Raw genomic sequence first — 18,699 nt, 5'->3', positions numbered from 1 at the left:
CATTCCCGTTCACGGCAGTAAATTCTGCACATGGTTGGTGAGTGACTGAGATTAAAAGAAGAGGACGAGTTTGACAACCTTGACCTGAGGTCGAGCATGTTCTGACCACTGGGGGCACTGTTGCCAAAGGAAACAATAAACACAGCTAAATAACACTTTAGTCTATTGTTTCTCAATGGGAGCGCTACAGACCCCCAGGGGGCGTTGGGGGGCCCTAGGGGGACATTGAGAAGGATACAGCTGAGTGGGGGCGGGGCTTAGTTTTCATTGGGGGCATTAGTCTTTTATTTTTCAATATTAAGGGGAGCATTGGCAGACATATGATGAGGTCAAGGGGGCATTTGTTAAAAAAAAGGTTGAGTCTATGGGCTCTCTTTGAGGGGATTTCGATCTTAGTGGGCTTTCTTGTTCTTTTCAAAGAGCTGTTAGAAAAAAAAACTGCCCCATTTGGCTCTTTTCCAGTTTGGCCTATTAATTCAGATTTAAGAGGACAGCATTTAAAGATGTGTGTGACCTTTGGCTTGAATGATATGTCCACTATTTAGCACATTTGCCCCCCGAGTTGCCTGCAATGCAAAAAGGCACTTAAAAATTTTCATGTTCAGCTGTATCCGTTATTTAGCTAAATTGGATTTTGTCTCAACCCGCTTTGGAATAGCTGTCTATGGACACGTTCATTCCGTGGACATGCCATAGACAGCCATTCTAAAGCAAAATCCAGATCATGGAAAGACAGCAACAATCATTAATAAATCAGTGAGGACCTCTGTGTTGTTGCATTACAGCCAACTCAGAAAAGGGAATGTAAATGAAGAGTAAATGAAGTGGACATGTCCTTTCATTTCTCCATAGGATGACTGACTGTCCTTATCCCTGTCACTCTTTGTAGCAGAGGCACTGATTTGTTTAGTTTTTTGAATTGGAGTACTCATGTGAAGATAGTGCTCAAGTCTGATGGTGTCATCATGCCACATTTTCATGTGAGGTAAATAATCACCACACAGTCAGGCTGCAATCCTCCCCATGTACGTAACTATTCCCTGTCTCTCAGTGGAGGAGCAATGCTTACAACAAAAAACAATACAGATATGAATGGAGACTTGGTACCCATCATTCACATGTATTAGCCGTTCAAAAGAATGGCTTCATTCGTGAACATCACAGCAATACTTTTCACATGGCTCTCACAAACAGAGGGTCACTAGAAGGGCATGGCCTGGCTACATTACTATAGTAAACTCAGAGCCATCTAATAACAGAGTTACGTCACTCCCATAGACCTCTATGGACCAATCTTTCCACAGCAATGGCGGCTCTCATGGAGCCTCACGGAGCATTAACATGGAAATCCCTATTGACTTTAGTTCTATTAGAAGTTACTTAGTTCTAGGAGGTGGCCGTAGAACACAGAAAATGTGGTAACGGTAATGTAATTTGTTTGTACTTAATCTTTGTTTGGTATGTGATGGTTCTGTGTTAGTTTACAACGAACAGAAGTTTACTGTTAAGAAACATTTTAATCTACGCGAATCACATCACCAACCGACTTCCTGGTCCCCGGTTTGCGCAACTCTTATTAGACGGCTCTGAGTAAACTCATTTCTAAAGAGCCAGTCATAAGCTTCCACTCAATTATCATTTCTGGGCGTACAGATTTTGATTGGGCCTGATCTTCATGAGAGGCATCCCAACCCAACCAATCAACAACTAGGGAGGGGAGAGATGTTGTAGAACTTGTAGTGTAGCTCGTGGTAGTTTGGCAACAGCATGTTACATAAGTTCTGGCCAAATATCAGAAATTGGATGAAATCAGATCCAATCGTTTCAAACTTCAACAGAGTTTCCCGCCTGCTCAGTTGTGCATCTCCAGACCCTCTAGTTAGGCCCATGAATATTAGGACATCAGCACAATTTTCATCCTTTTGGCTCTATACCCCACCACAATGAACTTGAAACAACAGCTTGTATAACAGTCATATGAACAAAAGAGTATAGAGAAGGAAGGCACATCTGCACAGTTCCAAGCTCAACCCCCCCAGACTCCTCTTCCTGGTCCTCTTCCTCTTCCTCTTCCTTGCTCCTGATTCAAAGCATATCACCTTATGCTGTCTCCCCCAGCACGTGAGCCGAGCGCATGAGAAGACTCGCAAAATCGGAGACCCCGCCCCGAGGACTGTAGACATTCGACTGGCTGAGCGGTGGGCTGGTTGGGTTTGGTTTGGTACTGGTTGACGAGCCTATTATTCCTGGGACTCCTCTTGTTAGAAAAGCAGCTAAATAACTGTTTAACACGTATTTCTGTGTCTTGGTCTCTTTGGTGGTGTGCAGCTCATTCCTCAGAGTAGCGTTGGGTTTAAAGGGAAGTGTCACTTAAAACTGTGCGCCTTCTACCTGTGACACAGTCATGGATAAACGATTAGGGTGTCAGATTTGTAGCCTAAAGGTTGCCGGTTCAACTCCCAACCTGCCAGGTTGGTGGGGGGAGTAATTAGCCAGTGCTCTCCCCATCCTCCTCCATGACTGAGGTACCCTGAGCATGGTACCGTCCCGCCGCACTGCTCCTTTTCGGGCGCCATTGGGGCTGCCCCCTTGCACGAGTGAGGCATATATGCAATTTCGATGTGTGCAGTGTGCTGTGAACACTTGTGTGCTGTGGAGTGGTGTGTCACAATGACAATGGGAGTTGGAGTTGGGCTTTCAAACCTGGCAGCATCTGGGACATGCATGGGCCTACGGTCATGTGCATGTCCTAGGGTTACATATTTGAATAGGCATGGCATTCATGGGAAGGTTGCTAGCCTCTTCTCTCAATAAGGACAAAGCTGCACATTTCAACTTTGTAAAAATGCCTTCCAGATGCCTTCTAAGAGTCCATTCTCTGAACAGATGAGTCCAAAGAATAGTTCCAATATTTGGTCACAATCAAAACTGCCATGTTTGGAGAAAAGTCAACACTGCAAATGTAGAAAAGGACCTCCTCCAAACAGTGAAGCATGGTGGTGGAAGTGTAAAGGTCTGAGGCTGCTTCTCTGTTTCTGAATCTGGACTCCATTATCCGATGAACCATGAATTACCTTAAGTTCTGCGCGACTTTGTAAGTTCCACTACTATGTCTGGGAGAGCACGTGTTGGCTCCACCTTCAGAAAGCATGGCTTTATCCATCATTCTGCCCATCCTCGCCACCAACAAATTCCTTCAAAAACATTTCTGTTGATCTCCAAAGTGTCAATATAGTCTATAATCTGTCATGTGACTCATCAATGCTGCCATTGATACTGAAGAAATAAATGCTCCGATTATTTTTTGACTGGAGAAATGGAATCCTGCTACAGTCTCCCAGACCTCCATGTGTGTTGGAGCTCCACCAGGGGGCTCCAGAACTACACACACACACAGAGGTCTGGTGAGAACCAGGCTATGGATTCTCAGGCATATCTGCAAATTCTTGACCTGCCATCAGTCAGACAGTTGAAGCTGTGAAGAAAATGGATTATTGGCCAAGACACTAACTCAAAGCATTCCAGCAAGTCTACAAAACAATGACTTCAGAGATAGAAGATCCATATTCTGCTTTGGACCAATCAAAGTCTAGACCGTAAAGGTGTACTGTGTAAGATTGTGGCCAGAGTAGGTATTGCAACTATGCTGCTCATTGAAAATGTGCTGACTATTGTCAACTATGACCTTTTCATGAATGTTTGAAAAATTATAAACCAATATTTACTAGTATGATGAAAGTACAGTAAGTTATGCAGCTAAAAATGTCTAGGCCTACTTCTGGAAATTGAAAATGGCGGACCATGGAGAAGATCCCCCTTTTCATGAATGATAAGTGCAATTTTCACAGCCATAATGAATACTTGGAATTTGATAGTTGGTGGTAAGTAGGCTATTTGTTTAAAGGGTAACATTTGTGAATGGACATCATGAATTATGGAAATTAACTACTAAAATTACACAGTGCACCGTGCAGAGAAATAAACCCGGACACCATGCTCTCTGACTGTAAAAAGAACACGCTGGATTCTAGCCAACACATAGTAAGTTTTGAAAATGATTTTTAAATGGGTTTACAATGTTTGGAACAGAATGGCTAAAATCCAACAGTACCCTGAGCATAGTAGCGTCCCGTCATTAATGCAATTTGGTTGTGTGCAGTGTTCACTTGAGCGCTGTGGAGTGCCGTGCCACAATTACAATGGGAGTAGGAGTTTCCCACTGCAGTTGTGCTTTCACTTTCACTTCACTTCAAATGGTGCTTTACAAATAAATGTTTGGATGTCAATTAAATAATGTTCATAATGCCTTTTTTTCCCAAAAACATTGACAATGTCTCGAGGGTTCACATACTTTCAAGCAGCTCTGTATGAGACTCTTAGACATCTGCACCATTTGTACACAAGAAGCTTTCTAAATATGGTCACATTTTTACCAGCTTTGATTGTTGGAGTGTTAAGAGTACAGACATGATGACCATAAACCTCCTTCCCAAAGCATACGGTAGTGATAGCCAATGTGGCATTGTTGTCAATGCATTTTACACACATCGTTTGCATTGAACTGGCAGAATTTGCAAGGAGAGTGCACTTTTGCACATGTACTGGTGCCTCTGGTCCTATGAATTACTGATGCCATCAACATTACATGACATTTGCTTAGAAGCTCTTCCATGCTCTGTTTGGATTTCTGACAATGTGTGGGATGACCATAAATCGCTGCAGGATATCTTAATATGTCAAACAGGAAAGTACCTCCTTGTAATCCATTTGTTCTTGTATAGTAACTGTAATTTGATTATTGAAGTAGTAAATCTATGCAAATGTATTAGGCTTCCTCGCAATTTGTTTCCTGAATAATGTGATCTGGGTAGGCCTACATGAGTTAGCTTGCTACTCCAACACCGAGGAGCAGGAGTAACTGATGTAATAATAATGATAAACAGGACTTACCAAGGACAGTAAGTGGGACTTGCTTGGGCAAGGCCACTTATGTAAAATAGAAAAGGACACTGATATCCACGACTCAATTTTAATGCAGATATAACAGTGATACTTTGCCAGGGCATGCAACAGCTGCTACCTCGGGCTTGGAACAGACACGTTCCATTAACACCTTTCGTGACCAGATGTGGTGCTGTAAGAGGGGAGTCAACAGTGGATGTAAATCCACAGCAGGGACGATTTATAGTATGCGAAACAGTCGCATTGTAAGCGCACAGTGGCTGGTGGCAACCCAACAGGTCGGTACCCCCCCCCCCCCCCCCCCCCCCGATATACAGTAGCTGTTTGGCTGATATGCTGCTTCTCATTGTGGTGCGAGGAGACAATTACGCATTTATTGTAAGGGTTACATTTGCCCCCCACCACCACCTCACTTGTTTGGGATCCAATCAAATGCGAGTTAAATCCCATTTAATAAAAGCGCGATTAAAATACATTGGCATGTATGAATAGAGCCTTAACTCCAATTTGTCACAACCCAAATGCGCTGCCATACGCAACAAACTAATGCAAAAGTAAGAATGGGCCTGAAGAGTAGACTACGGCCCTTGCAATCAATCATAAAGTTGGATGATTGCGCAAGTTAAGGGGGTAGGGTGCTACCTGAATACCTGTGTGCTGTCAAACAGCGGGGCTACACCTCATCCCTTTAAATGCCCAGACAAAGGTCGTGGGTTGAGCTTGTGTGCCGTCGCGGCTTCTATGGCAACCCGATAGATTAGCTTCACACAAATACGGAGCTCCGGTGACCGCAAATCAGTGATGTCAGGTGGCCACGGATTCTGTTGAGGAGGATGGCGTGATTTCGGTGCATTGTTTGGTGTTGACGGAGCCAGCGCGTTCTCGGCGCGAGGGATGGTGCTTTGTCATTGAAACGCTGGTCCAATTGTGTCCTCACGGAGACACATTCGTCTTCCTTCCTGCGTGGATTCTGCGCTCAAGGTGGACATCATTATCGCCAGGCTTTGCAACAGCGTGCAGCTGGAGCGGGATGGGGCACAGCTGGATCACCGGGCACGTTCGAAGTGTCAGATTCATGTTTGAGACGACCTGTTTACGACGTGATTTGTAATTTTTTCTAGACCAAATCTTTTTGGGGTGATTTTCCCCCATAGAACACCAAATTGTATATATGTGTAAATTACATCGCCTATTGTAAACACATTCTGATTTCGTCGTTTATTTTCTCCTTCAGTCCGTGTAAATTGGTTTGCGACATTACAATGGATAGGTTACATTCTTCCATGCGCAATCGTGTATACAGTTTGCCCCAGCATATTGGACCTAAAGCAACAATGAGCGGTGATGGAGAAGACGGCGACAAGGACACTCGGAGGAAAAGTGTCAAGATGCAACATCTGCCTTCTCCCTCCGCCACCGGCAGCACAAAGGGCATCTGTGACACCAAAGGCGGAGAGACAGAGCCAGATGTAGGGAGAGTCTTTAGAACGAACGTGAATGGGGATTGTCGGAGGTTTAAAGGCAGTCTGTCTTCCATCAGCAGTCGACATTCAAATTCAGCTGAGCAGCGGCGTCTCATCACTGAAACAGACGGCAGCCCCACGGATGACAACCCCAGCGACGAGCCGGGTTCCGGAGGAGACCAGGGGGCGCAGGGTGATGGGGCAGGGGCCACCGGTGGCGCGGGGGCCGAGGAAGCGTCTCATAGTGACCAGCCTAGTTTCATAAAGTTAGAGGGGATCGATCAAATCATGTCGGACGACGACAGGATGTATCAGTCTGCTGGCTTCATGCACAGACAGTTTGGCGCGATGCTGCAGCCAGGGGTCAACAAGTTCTCCCTGCGAATGTTCGGAAGTGAGAAGGCAGTGGAGCGCGAGCAGGAGCGGGTCAAGACAGCGGGCTTTTGGATCATTCATCCTTACAGTGACTTCAGGTGATGCTCATGTACACCCTCTTAGCGCGCGCTAACCACACAAGTCAGCCGGGCAGGCAAAACGGTGGCCAAATGCTGCCAGTGTGCAGTGGAGGTTGTTGTCTGCCTTAGAGGGGCCAGAGAAGTATAGTGTTACCACAGACAATAGTCTTCCCATGCCCTTGAGTGTGTAGACGGCAGCTGGTCACAGAAACCTGTATCACATCACAGCACCAAATCTGTTTGTGGTTGCCGATAGCCTATACCCCTGCCCTAGAGAGTGTCATTGAGACTAGACCTGCAGATGCTGCTGATGTATTTAACGCTAGTGCACCAGAAATGAGAATCAGGTGGCCCCTTCTTCCATTCGAGATAGGCCTTTATTTGTGATCATGCACATGGAGCTATTTCTGTCCGTTTGTGATTGAACTGTCCCCTTATGAATACGAATGCAGAGGGATGCCTCCGTGCTTCAATTGAAATACCCTGCTACTATATCGAGTCATTCATAGCCCATCTTATAAATAGTACTGGGCCCTATACTTGTAGCATGTCACACAGAAAGAGAGAGAGAGATCAAACCGGAAGCTAATGTATTTGTTACTCAGGGGTGATTTCATCGGCCCCGTGCGCCTCTCGTCCTCCTAATGCTGCAATATGCCATTGCCTCTGCATCTCCAATCTGACATTGCCTTCGTCCCCCCCTCTCTGCTCTCAGTTTGTGTACGCGTGCGTGGCCCGCTGAACATAGCTGGGGTAATCAAAACAGGATAACGTGAGCATAGGCGTGATTAGGGCCAAACATCGGGGCGGATTATGACAATACAATTTATTTAATGGAGATGTGATGGTGCGGCGATGGTGGTGAGCGGGTGCTGTGCTGGGGCTGGAGCTTTGCAGCAGCAGCAGCAGAAGCAGCGCGCGCAGAGCATGGTCGAGACTGGCCGCGCGAGAGAAATCAGGACATGCAGGCGCACTGGGGGTGCGCAGGTGAACTGTAATTACCGAATTGTTTGTTTTTAGTCGAGGTCCCATACGCTCTATTTGAACTTTGCTGCGATTGCAGCTGCACGTCTCGTGGACCTGTTGATTTGCCCATATAGCCTACTACACTAAAATGAGCTGCGTTCGACTGCCTGTGCGTCACAGACATTGGCCTGTACATATAGAGGCAGGCAGAATGATGGTGTTGTTATCACTGTTTGTAAGCAGAGAATGTAATTGTATGGTTGTAACCCCTAGAGTACACTTTCCGTTGTGGATATCTTCCCAGAGGTTGCAGAGAATTATGAGAATAAGTTGTAGTTTCCGCACAAAGAAATTGTAGCGCTTCTGGGTCTTCACCTTTTTTCTTTGGTGCTCATCAGAGGCTCTCAAACTTGGTCCAGATAGCGAAATTCCGAAGCACTCAAGGTTACAATTTTAACTTCTTTATTTGGATACAATGCCTACACCTTTCTGCATTTGTGGCCTTCTTCAGCATACACCCTGAAGAAGGGCATAGGCCTAAGGGCAGAAACACGCATTGTTGTCAAATAAAAAAGGTTAAAAATTGTAACCTTGAGTGCCTCAGAATTTCTCTGTCTGGACCAAGTACAGAGAATATATCCAAAACACATTAGTATGCTTTAAATTGAAGGTCTCACATTTAGCCACTTGCACTTCCATCTGTCATGACGAGAAGCTCTCTGACAGGACAGCAGCCAGTCCATATCCCTAAGCCATGCCCCTGTCCCAGAAACAGTCTCTCTCTCTCTCTCTCTCTCTCTCTCTCTCTCTCTCTCTCTCTCTCTCTCTCTCTCTCTCTCTCTCTCTCTCTCTCTCTCTCGCGCTCTCTCTCTCTCTCTCTCATATCTGTGACAGACTGGACCACACACACACACACACACACACACACACACACACACACACACACACACACACACACACACACACACACACACACACACACACACACACAGTTCAATGGACACATTGCACACAGTCAGAGAGAGAGATAGAGAGACAGACAGACAGACAGACAGACAGACAGACAGACAGACAGACAGATAGAGAGACAGACAGACAGACAGACAGAAAGAAAGAAGCAGAGATAGACAGGCCTACATTATAGCACTTTGAATTGACAAAAGATCAAAAAAGCAACCTTTCTAGACATTCAACGTTACACAGCATGTGTGTTAGTAAAAGTTAATTGGGATGAAGCGCTGATGTTATGGTGGAGGTTCCATGTTTGAGCAGCCAAAGAATAGAAACTGCACAATCCCGTTTGTTCCTTTAATAGACATACCTTAAATTCAAATTCAATAATCACATACAACCAGTATTAGACTGCCTATATGTTCAATGCGAGTTTTAGGCTAGGTAGTTGTACTGACATATTAACCAGGTTCGCAGTGAGTTCATACAGAGGAGAACTCTGACTCTTACAGTAATGCATAAAGTCAAGGCTAAACTAATCTGAAAAGCAGTGGTTCATAACCTTTGTTCCTTAAAGCATCCCCCTACCTCTTCCCCAGACAAGCCACGCAAGACATTAATCACCTGATTTTCCATGGGACCCAAAACATGTTTGATCTAATTATAATATTTGCAAGCAGAATTTTGGTCACAACTTAAACACAAACAAAATTCCACAGACCCCCTGCAGTCTCCGGCTCATTCCCAGGGGGTGCCCACACCCCAGGTTAAGGACTGCTGTAAAGACACACAGAAGTTATCCACTTTTAGACTCCTACAGGATTTAAAGCTATATAATCTAGCTATAGCTCTAGACCTCAGGACCATCTATCTAAGCAGGGCCGGAGATAAGCACAGGTTAACTAGATGGTTGCACCAAATATCTTGAGGCGGCATCAAGCGAAATAGAACGTATTGCTTAACAACAATAAAAATGATAATTTGCCCACATAAGTTTGTAGCTAGATCTCTGCTAGATCAGATATACGAACACTATGGCCGTGTTTGAAATGGAAGTCAGCGGTTTGATGACTCCCTCCCTAAATAAACACTTGTCTGGTCAGATACTATGACTTCCATCGTGAAGTTATCTTCTAAAGCGTTAGTTTCGAACGGCCTTGCGACGTTGGTCCGTACGTATTTGACCTGACGCCATTGCTATGGTTGGAGTTACATTCTTCATGTTAGCGCTTAGCTTCTGTAGGCTAGTTGACTAGTGTAAGACCAACAGACAACGGAATCGTAAAATAGATCTTGTGATTTCATATTTAGATATTACATTGTTGATTTCTCGCTTCAGTTTTAATATCTAAGTAATTCAATGTCAGACTGTGTTTTAAAGGAACAGACCACCCTTTTTTGATTTTCACATATTTGCAGTATTTCCCAGCATTGTTCATGAATGTGCATATCATTTTCTTCTCTTTGTTTTCAGTACTTAGATTTATTGGATCAGAATTATTAGCATAGCTTAGCATAATCACTGAAAGTAACTGGTATCTTTAGCATCAAGCCACAAGTGATCACTGGACCGAATTAAATTGCTGTTTTATACTCTGGTGAATGTTACATTCATTTTAAAGTGGTTTATAAGTACATTTGATGATGTTTTATTTTGTACCATAGACTTGCATTACTATGCCTAATTTGGGTATACTGTCAAACAGGGCAATGCAAACACATAGACGAAAATGATATGCTCATTCATGAATAATGCTTGGAAATACTGCAATTATGTGAAAATCAAAAAAGGGTGGTCTGTTCCTTTAAGGTAGAATATCGGGTGGCCGCCATATTTAGTCATCGTTGAGGGAAGTGGCGCACAGCATTTTGGGTTGTCGGCAGCAACAGGTAACCATCCGATGTTGCCCTCAAATATCCGTGTTACGCCCACAATTTCAGGCAACTGCCAAAGGAGGAAATGTTTTGTTTGGAAGGACTATCAATGATAGCCTGGTCCTGACCATCCCATAATACTACCATTTCATTTCGTATTTATGGTCTGGCATTTGTTTGCTCTGAAGCAATTGTTGGAAGCAGGAAGCTTGCATTCAGTTATGGTTTGAAATTATTGGACACCTCTCACCCAATCGCTGGCAGTTACTCAACAACAACATAGCGCAGACCAATGGCTCTGGCGCAGATGTGTATGTCATTGTCACGAGCGTCCTCCCCCTTTCGCCCCCACGTGGGGGGCGTATTCGATTATTGGCTGTTTTCTGGGGGGGCGTTGCGATCAAAATTCTACTGCTCCAGGCACTCCACAGAGAAGCACGGCCAGACTACAGTAGTGGAGCCAATCCTTTGGCGGAAGTACGTAGGATGGCTCGCGAGGCTATATCAATGTCCATTTAGCCAACTGAAATGGCAGAGAAATTTGCCGTTTCGACCGAGGCATACGGTGTGTTTACTGATGTAGATTTCTAAATGAACAAAAGCCAAACTATTACTCTACAAACCCCAACTCCGATGAAGTTGGGACGTTTGGTAAACAGTGAATAAAATCAAAATGCTATCATTTTCAAAACATTCAATCTATTCATTAGATGGAGAATAGTGAAAAGACAACATATTAAGTGTTAAAACCGAGAAAAAATATTGTTTTGGGGGACATATGTACTCATTTCTAATTTGAGAAATCCAACACGTCTCAAAAGAGTTGGGACGGGGATCAGTGAAATTTAGTAAACATCCAAATAAGATAAAACAACAAAGAAGAACATTTCAAAATGAATTGTACTGACGGACAATATAGGTGTCCAGGTATAAGATCATCACAGAGAGGCTGAGTCACTCAGAATTAAAGATGCAAAGGGAATAATTACCATAGTTATTACATACATTTTTGAATTCCCTTTGATTTACCACGATTGAGTGTATATAAGACATATTTTTGTTAATAAAATCATTGTATAGGTTCATGACATCATGAAATATATATTGGCTGTAGTCTCACTCTAATTCCTGGAGTGCTAGAGCTATTGAAAATTGACCATATTAAGAATGCTTAATGCATGAAAATGACACAGGGGTTTAACATTCTCCTAAGCACCTGAGCTCACTTGAAATAGACCCAGAAGACATGGGAAACTGTCCTTTGCTTACAGAAGTCAGCAGAGGTTGTAGAAGTCCATTCTTTTTGACAATAATAGAGCATTGCACATCCTGTGCTACAGTGAAAATGGACCATCCAACTTGTGTTAGTGCTAGCTCCAAAAGTCAGCCTCCATGATGGCATGCGGATGCAGTAGTGCATTGGTTAAGATGTTCTCACTCATCTGTAGAGTTATATACAGTGCTGAATTGTATAAATGGGTTTTAAACAGCATGAAAAGCCACTCATGCATTATATTTTGAAGGGAGATCTTCGATTACTACCACATAGTAAGGTCAAATTGCATTCTCTACTATGTTTTAACAGTTTGGCTCCATCCTAAGTACCAGCATGTGATAAAATGGTGGGTTTTTGGTCAAGACCTGTCACACTGTAAGCACTACAGAAAGGAAAACATTGCAAAACATGACAAGGAATACACCCATCATTTAAGCTGGTGAAATCATGTCCAAGATAGGAATTAACACTGTTTTTTATATAAAATCATCTCATCGGTTAATGTATTTAACTGTTAAGTGTTGTCTTTTGTTTTGTTTTTAGTCTTCCTCGACATTTGCTGCCATTTATTGTCCCCGTCCCAACTCTTTTGAGACGTGTTGGATTTCTCAAATTAGAAATGAGTACATATGTCCCCCAAAACAATATTTTTTCTCGGTTTTAACACTTAATATGTTGTCTTTTCACTATTCTCCATCTAATGAATAGATTGAGTGTTTTGAAAATGATAGCATTTTGATTTTATTCACTGTTTACCAAACGTCCCAACTTCATCGGAGTTGGGGTTAGTATATTGTGCATAAAACAGGGGCAAGGGGGGTGCTTGCCTAGGGCACCAAACTGACTAGAATGGCCCTGTATCTAAGAACACTGTTGCCACAACAGCATTTTACTGCATGTTGTAACATTCAACAGCTCAGCTCAATGTCACATGATTCTTCCTGCACACATACCCAGCCTGAAGTTGAACAGAAAAACTACTCTAAATACGCTTATATCAGGTTGGTGAACTGTTTTTCACTGTACTGTGTTTACGTTAGCTCGGCTGATAGTGTTTTGTGTTTTACAGTGCACAAAAAATAACCTGGTGTCCATTCGAAAATCAGTCACTCTACAGCACTGCTATTCATCAACATCACACGTAATGTTGCCCCTTGTTATAAAGTTCTGATTGTCATTTGTAAATAGTTGTGAAAGGTTTTCACCCCAGTCAGGAAATTGGGTAACACTTTACTTGACGCCGGCGTCATATGTATGACATAACTGTGTCATAATGCAGTCATGGATGTGTCATAAACATTATGTCAATGTCATAAACGTTGTATGACTTTGTCTTTAAGTGAAAATCAGTTGTGACAAAGACAGGCCTAACAACTTTTCATGGTCATAAAACGTTTATGACATTGGCATTATGTTTATGACTCGTTCATGACACTATTACGGTAGGGACACATAGGAGGCGAATCGAGCGAAGCGAAGAGGCGAAATCCAACCGTCATCAGGTCGTCGCGGCGAATCAAATGGAATGGAACAGTTATGTTGTTGATTTGATTGGGCCGCGGCAGGCGAATTCGCTCCTCATTTGCATAACATTAAACTTTCTTTAATAATTTCGCTTCGCTTTGCTCTTGTTCGCTTGCTTTCGCTTGCCTTCGCCTCTCTCATAGGAATGAATGGCAAAGTTCGCAAATGTATGTGTCCCTACCGTTATGACACTGTTATGACACTGTTATGTTATACGTATGACGCCGGCGTCAAGTTAAGTGTAACCGGTGTTAAGTGTAACAAGAAAAAAGTTGTATATCTGCAATTTCAGGCCTTTGCTACGCCTATGAATGAGGATATTTTTGAAAATGGATATTTTTTTATCTATTCACATATTTTGATCCCATTTAGGCCTACATGGCATGTGGATCACCATTGTGACAGGTGCGTTTAAAAAAAAAAACACCAGCTTAAAAAATATCCGTTCAAGGGAGCTAAAAGTCTGTTGACATGTAAACAAAAGACCCAAATGGATATGTTTAAAATTATACATCCAAATACAATTGAAAACCATGTAGAAATTGTAAACCAGGTGCTAGTGTAAAGCAGGACCGTACTTATGGTTCAGCAAAATTGGTTCAGGTGGTTGATGCATGAATGAGATGTGGTCATTGTGCTTTAAGTACTGGCTATGGTGTGTGAACAATCGAGGAAAAAAAACTGTCAATTGAACATTAGACGGTGAGGTAAGGGCATGAGTTTGGGAGCTTGGGCAAGTTTGTGGGGAGAGGGCCAGCATGGTGTTAATGTTAGCATGAGTGGGTGGGCGTTAACATTATAGGGTTCGGATCAGTGTGTAGAGAGTTATGAAACTGGTAAGCCTGGCTTACGCCCACACAACACGCTCAGTGATGCCAGATGTGACAGATGATTTCCAGCCCAATCAATGCTCAAAAACCATTTAGTGGCCCAATTGGAATTAAAATCTATTGATTTCTACATATTTCTATCTTTATGTGTGTCTGTGGTTGGCTAAGGGTCGTGTGTCTGTGTCAGTGTAGGTGTGACAGTAATGCATCTGTGTGTGTGTGTGTGTGTGTGTGTGTGTGTGTGTGTGTGTGTGTGTGTGTGTGTGTGTGTGTGTGTGTGTGTGTGTGTGTGTGTGTGTGTGTGTGTTGAAGTGGTTTACTGTGTGCTGTGGTATGGATGGTGTGTGTAGTCTGACTATTGCCAGACTACAGTATGTCACGAGTAAGATTTAGTCTGGGTGCCATCTATCCATTTTGTGGATTCATAGGGGAGGGCGAGCTAAACATTTTTAAATATTTGATGGAAAGCTGGTTTCGCATCTGGTGTCGACATGGTGGGTCTGTAAACAAATTACAAGCTTCTGTTTGTTTAATAACACGTCTTGAGTTCCCTCTTGGTTCTGTGCATGAGTTCCCAAACTCGGGCGAAGATTTTAGTGTGGGCTTCCATGCCCATGGCATTCTTTTTTGCGTAGCTTATGTTGTGGATGTTTGTGAATGGTGTGTGTTGGTACATACACAGTAAAAAGTGCATAGCTTCAGCACTAGTATAGTTTAGAGAGACTGTGGTCCCGTTCGGTTTTAGTGTTAAATTAATAATAAAATAAATTGAAATAGTGCTAATGTAACTGTATGTACATGCTAATGTAAGTGTTAATGCAACATTCCACGAGTTGATTTGAACACTAAATCTATTTGGACCTATATTCTCAGAATATAGTATTGAGTGGATGGAGGGTGAACCTTATTGTTGAGGTGAATTTTCGAGGGGGTGGCTGTTCTTCCACATTCTCCTTCATTTCCCCTGAACTCGAGAACTATGTGTGTGTGTGTGTGTGTGCGCGTGTGCGTGCGTGCGTGCGTGCGTGCGTGCGTGCGTGCGTGCGTACGTGCGTGCGTGCGTGCGTGCGTGTATGTGATGGGGTCGCCGGTGGTGATGTAACTGTAAATGGGTTCACAGCTGGACTGTGGGACTGATCTACACGTGTTGCATGAGGGAGCAGATGTTCTCAGGTTTACAGCCTCTGCTGGCTGGTACAGCAAGCCTTGTGGCGGCCGGCTACACCCACATACGCACATACAGACAGATACACAAACACACACAGGCGGACTGTACGCACATAACGCATACACACACACACCCATACCCAGACACACTCTCATGTGTGCGTGCACAAAACACACATACAAACTGCCTAGCACGCATGCACGCAGGTCAGCTCAGTGAAACGGTACAGAGCGTCCCGCTTGTTGAGCAGCTCAATGTCAAACCCCTCCCCCCACCCCACCCCACCACCCCCCACCCCATCCCATCCGTGTCACTGGTACAGAGATGAATGAAAGCCCCAACCGTCTGTCATCCATGGGACTGGTAGAGTAATTAATGGCTGATGTGGAGTGGGCATATCTCTCTTTCTCCTGGACTCTCATTTCTCTAGCTCTTTTGTGCACTTCTTCTTGCTCTTCCACTCGGTTCCAACTACATTTGAAGATATTCATTGCAAAATGTCGTAGTATATCCATTTTGGGAAATTGACATTTTTGTTTTGGACATTCCATTGCATTGCATTGCAAAATTTTACCTCGGTTTAAAAAGTATGTTCTCAAAATATTTGAATGACAAGAATTCACACATAGGTGATAGAACTTCTGAACAGTCATTTCCGTTAATAAAATGCAAAAGTCAAAAATGGTGGATACGTCGTTTTGCAACAAAACTCTTCATTTTTTTCCTGATGTGTCACTCGTTCTCAGCTTCCTATTGTGGTGTCTTTGTTGTTCTCTTCTCTCTCTCTCTCTGCCCCCCCCCTCTCTTGTTCTCTTCTACATTTTCATTTTCTCCCTCCCTCGTACTCCTGAATATTTTCTCATTGATGATGAGGACACAGCATGATGTTCCCTTTGCAATGTTTTCGCCAAGATATCTAGATGTAGGCTACAACAGTGTTGAAGGTGCTGTACATACGTATGCATACAGCATTGAAATACAAATTAAATATGAATGATACAGTCCAGTCCATCCACAACCCATGAAACCCAAATTCACAGTCCTAGAATTCAGTCACTATCCAGAGGATGACAAGGCTGCTTATGGCAAACAAGCTCATCACTGTGATTGGCCAGAGTGCCATCCTATGCCTACCGTAGATGCAGTTTAAAATACAGTGTAACAGCTGATGTCAGATGGGATTGATTGTCTGTGTTGGTTCTCATTCACGTAGGTCCTGTTAGTCAGAAGTGTTTAATTCGAAGCAGCAGCACTTGTTCTTTTGGACTTTGAATGTTTTACCCTGTATCCAAAGTCCGTTCTTGACTGGAGTGTGAGGAACTAGACCAGGAGTTATATTTTTTAACACTGAACATTTATATGACAAAAATGTCCAGTGGTTTCCGCAGATTAATTCTAAGTCAAATTGCTGGGAGGTAAGCTGGTGACAGAGACACATGCTATCATCGTTGGAAAGGCCAAGTTGTGCAGTTTTGTATGAAATATGATATGGAAACCTCCAAAAACAAATCGATTATACATTGTCTGGTAAAGCAACTTTAGAAATAGCATTCATAATACAAAATCCGTATATTTTCTGTGGATATAGGAGGTGTTTGTGGTGATGTTACGTTGGAAGCCAGATCTCGAGGCTTGCATCAAGAAAAAAGGGGTGTGTCAGGTTGCTTGGAGGCTTGTATCAAACCATGTGTTCATTGACTAGTGCAGACGTGGGCAAACTCAGGCCCGGGGGCCACATGCGGCCCACTCAGCCATTTCATGTGGCCCTCAGAGCCTTTCCAAGAAAAAAAATAGGAGATTCATATGGTCACTCATTCTTAAATTGGCTACCTAAAACAAGGGTCTTGGAAACTGAAGATTACTTATGTCTACATCTACATACAATTAGCAGGAATGGTATAACTGACAATGGTGTAATTATGTTGCCTTAAACCATTTCTTATTATTGGCACCGGCAAGTTGCTTACGACATCCGGCCCTTTGTTTGACTTTCCAAACCCAATGCGGTGAGGTGCAGCCGAATCACTCCAAGCAAATTACTGCCCTGTGTGCTCAACCACGCATTCCAACAAATTTGCTTGGTAGGCTTCGACGTGTTATAAAACTTCATCTTGGTGTTCAAAGCACATCTTTGTTGTCAAGATGGCTGCCTTAATTGTAAAATGCCTTATTGTCACGGCGAGATGTGAAGACTATGTGGGATTGTGGCCAGAGTAGGTAGGCTATTGCAACTTCGGTTCTTTATCTCTATGGTCAAAGTAAGAGGGCTACAGCAGCCTTTGAGGTTCATACACAATATTGTTTCCACTTTCTGGGTTTAAAGATATTTATAAACACTTACATGCCACTAGCTAGAACTGTCGTGATTTCCACAGCAAGATGTCTGATGAGCAGATCACAGGCCAGCAACAGCTCTATAAAGAAAACGGTAGAGACAAAACTACAACTACAACACTGCTCAATAAATTGAGATAGATCGACAATCACGATTTTGGCCGCTATGACTAGTGTATAAATCGTGGCTGTGATGATTTAGTCGTGGGGGCAATATGTGGGCATCCTTGAAGCCAGAACATGTTGACAGGCTGGTATTTCTGGCCAAAAATCTGTAGGCCCACCTAAGCTTCACGCTGTTGCTTTTTGCACAAGTATTAGAATTCAGTTTTATTTTCTCATCCTTTATACAATACATTCCTGGTTATATTTCATTTTGTCATTTTAAATAATATTCTACACAAAATTCAGTTGTTTGTGTCCCACGGGGCTACCAGGACTTTTAAATTGTAGCGGTACTGTTTATGAGGACAATTCTGGTTATATGTATGAAACAATTGGGGCAGTGAAAATATTTTTTGATCGTGATTAATCTAGGAAATTCGTAATTAGCGTGTTTTTATGATTTTGCATTATAAGACAGTTTGACCCATATGATGGATGCTGTGTAGCACAATGAACAAGGTCTAATGCAAGATGAGGGTCTTAGTTTTAAATGCAATTTCATGTTTTTATGTGCTTCAGAGGCTAAGACATTAGGTTTTTATAGGCTGACAGTACCTTTTCCCAAAAAATGGTTTAACAGGATTTTTTGCAGTATAGTGTAAGGAATAAATGGAAAAGAAAAAGACATTCATTGACATTTCTACGACCAGGCAAACACCAAGCACAAGGCCGCATTGTCACAGCGGGTTATTGCACGAAAGCAGCTCCCGTTCCCGTGAACACTTCTCCT

General features: G+C 43.1%; 1 protein-coding gene across 1 annotated transcript in view; it reads left to right on the top strand.

Annotated features, from left to right (window-relative positions):
* The first annotated feature begins 6,224 nt into the window (after positions 1-6,224).
* Positions 6,225-18,699, top strand: part of hcn4l (hyperpolarization activated cyclic nucleotide-gated potassium channel 4l) — a 44,295-nt gene continuing 31,820 nt past the window's right edge. The window contains exon 1 of the mRNA XM_063196339.1: positions 6,225-6,898. Coding sequence (XP_063052409.1) covers positions 6,225-6,898 — 674 coding nt within the window. The remainder of the gene's footprint in view (positions 6,899-18,699) is intronic.

This window comes from Engraulis encrasicolus, chromosome 4 (genome assembly GCF_034702125.1).
Source record: "Engraulis encrasicolus isolate BLACKSEA-1 chromosome 4, IST_EnEncr_1.0, whole genome shotgun sequence".
Lineage (NCBI taxonomy): Eukaryota > Metazoa > Chordata > Actinopteri > Clupeiformes > Engraulidae > Engraulis > Engraulis encrasicolus.
Note: the sequence above shows the minus strand (reverse complement) of the source record. Positions and strands in the feature narration are given on the sequence as shown.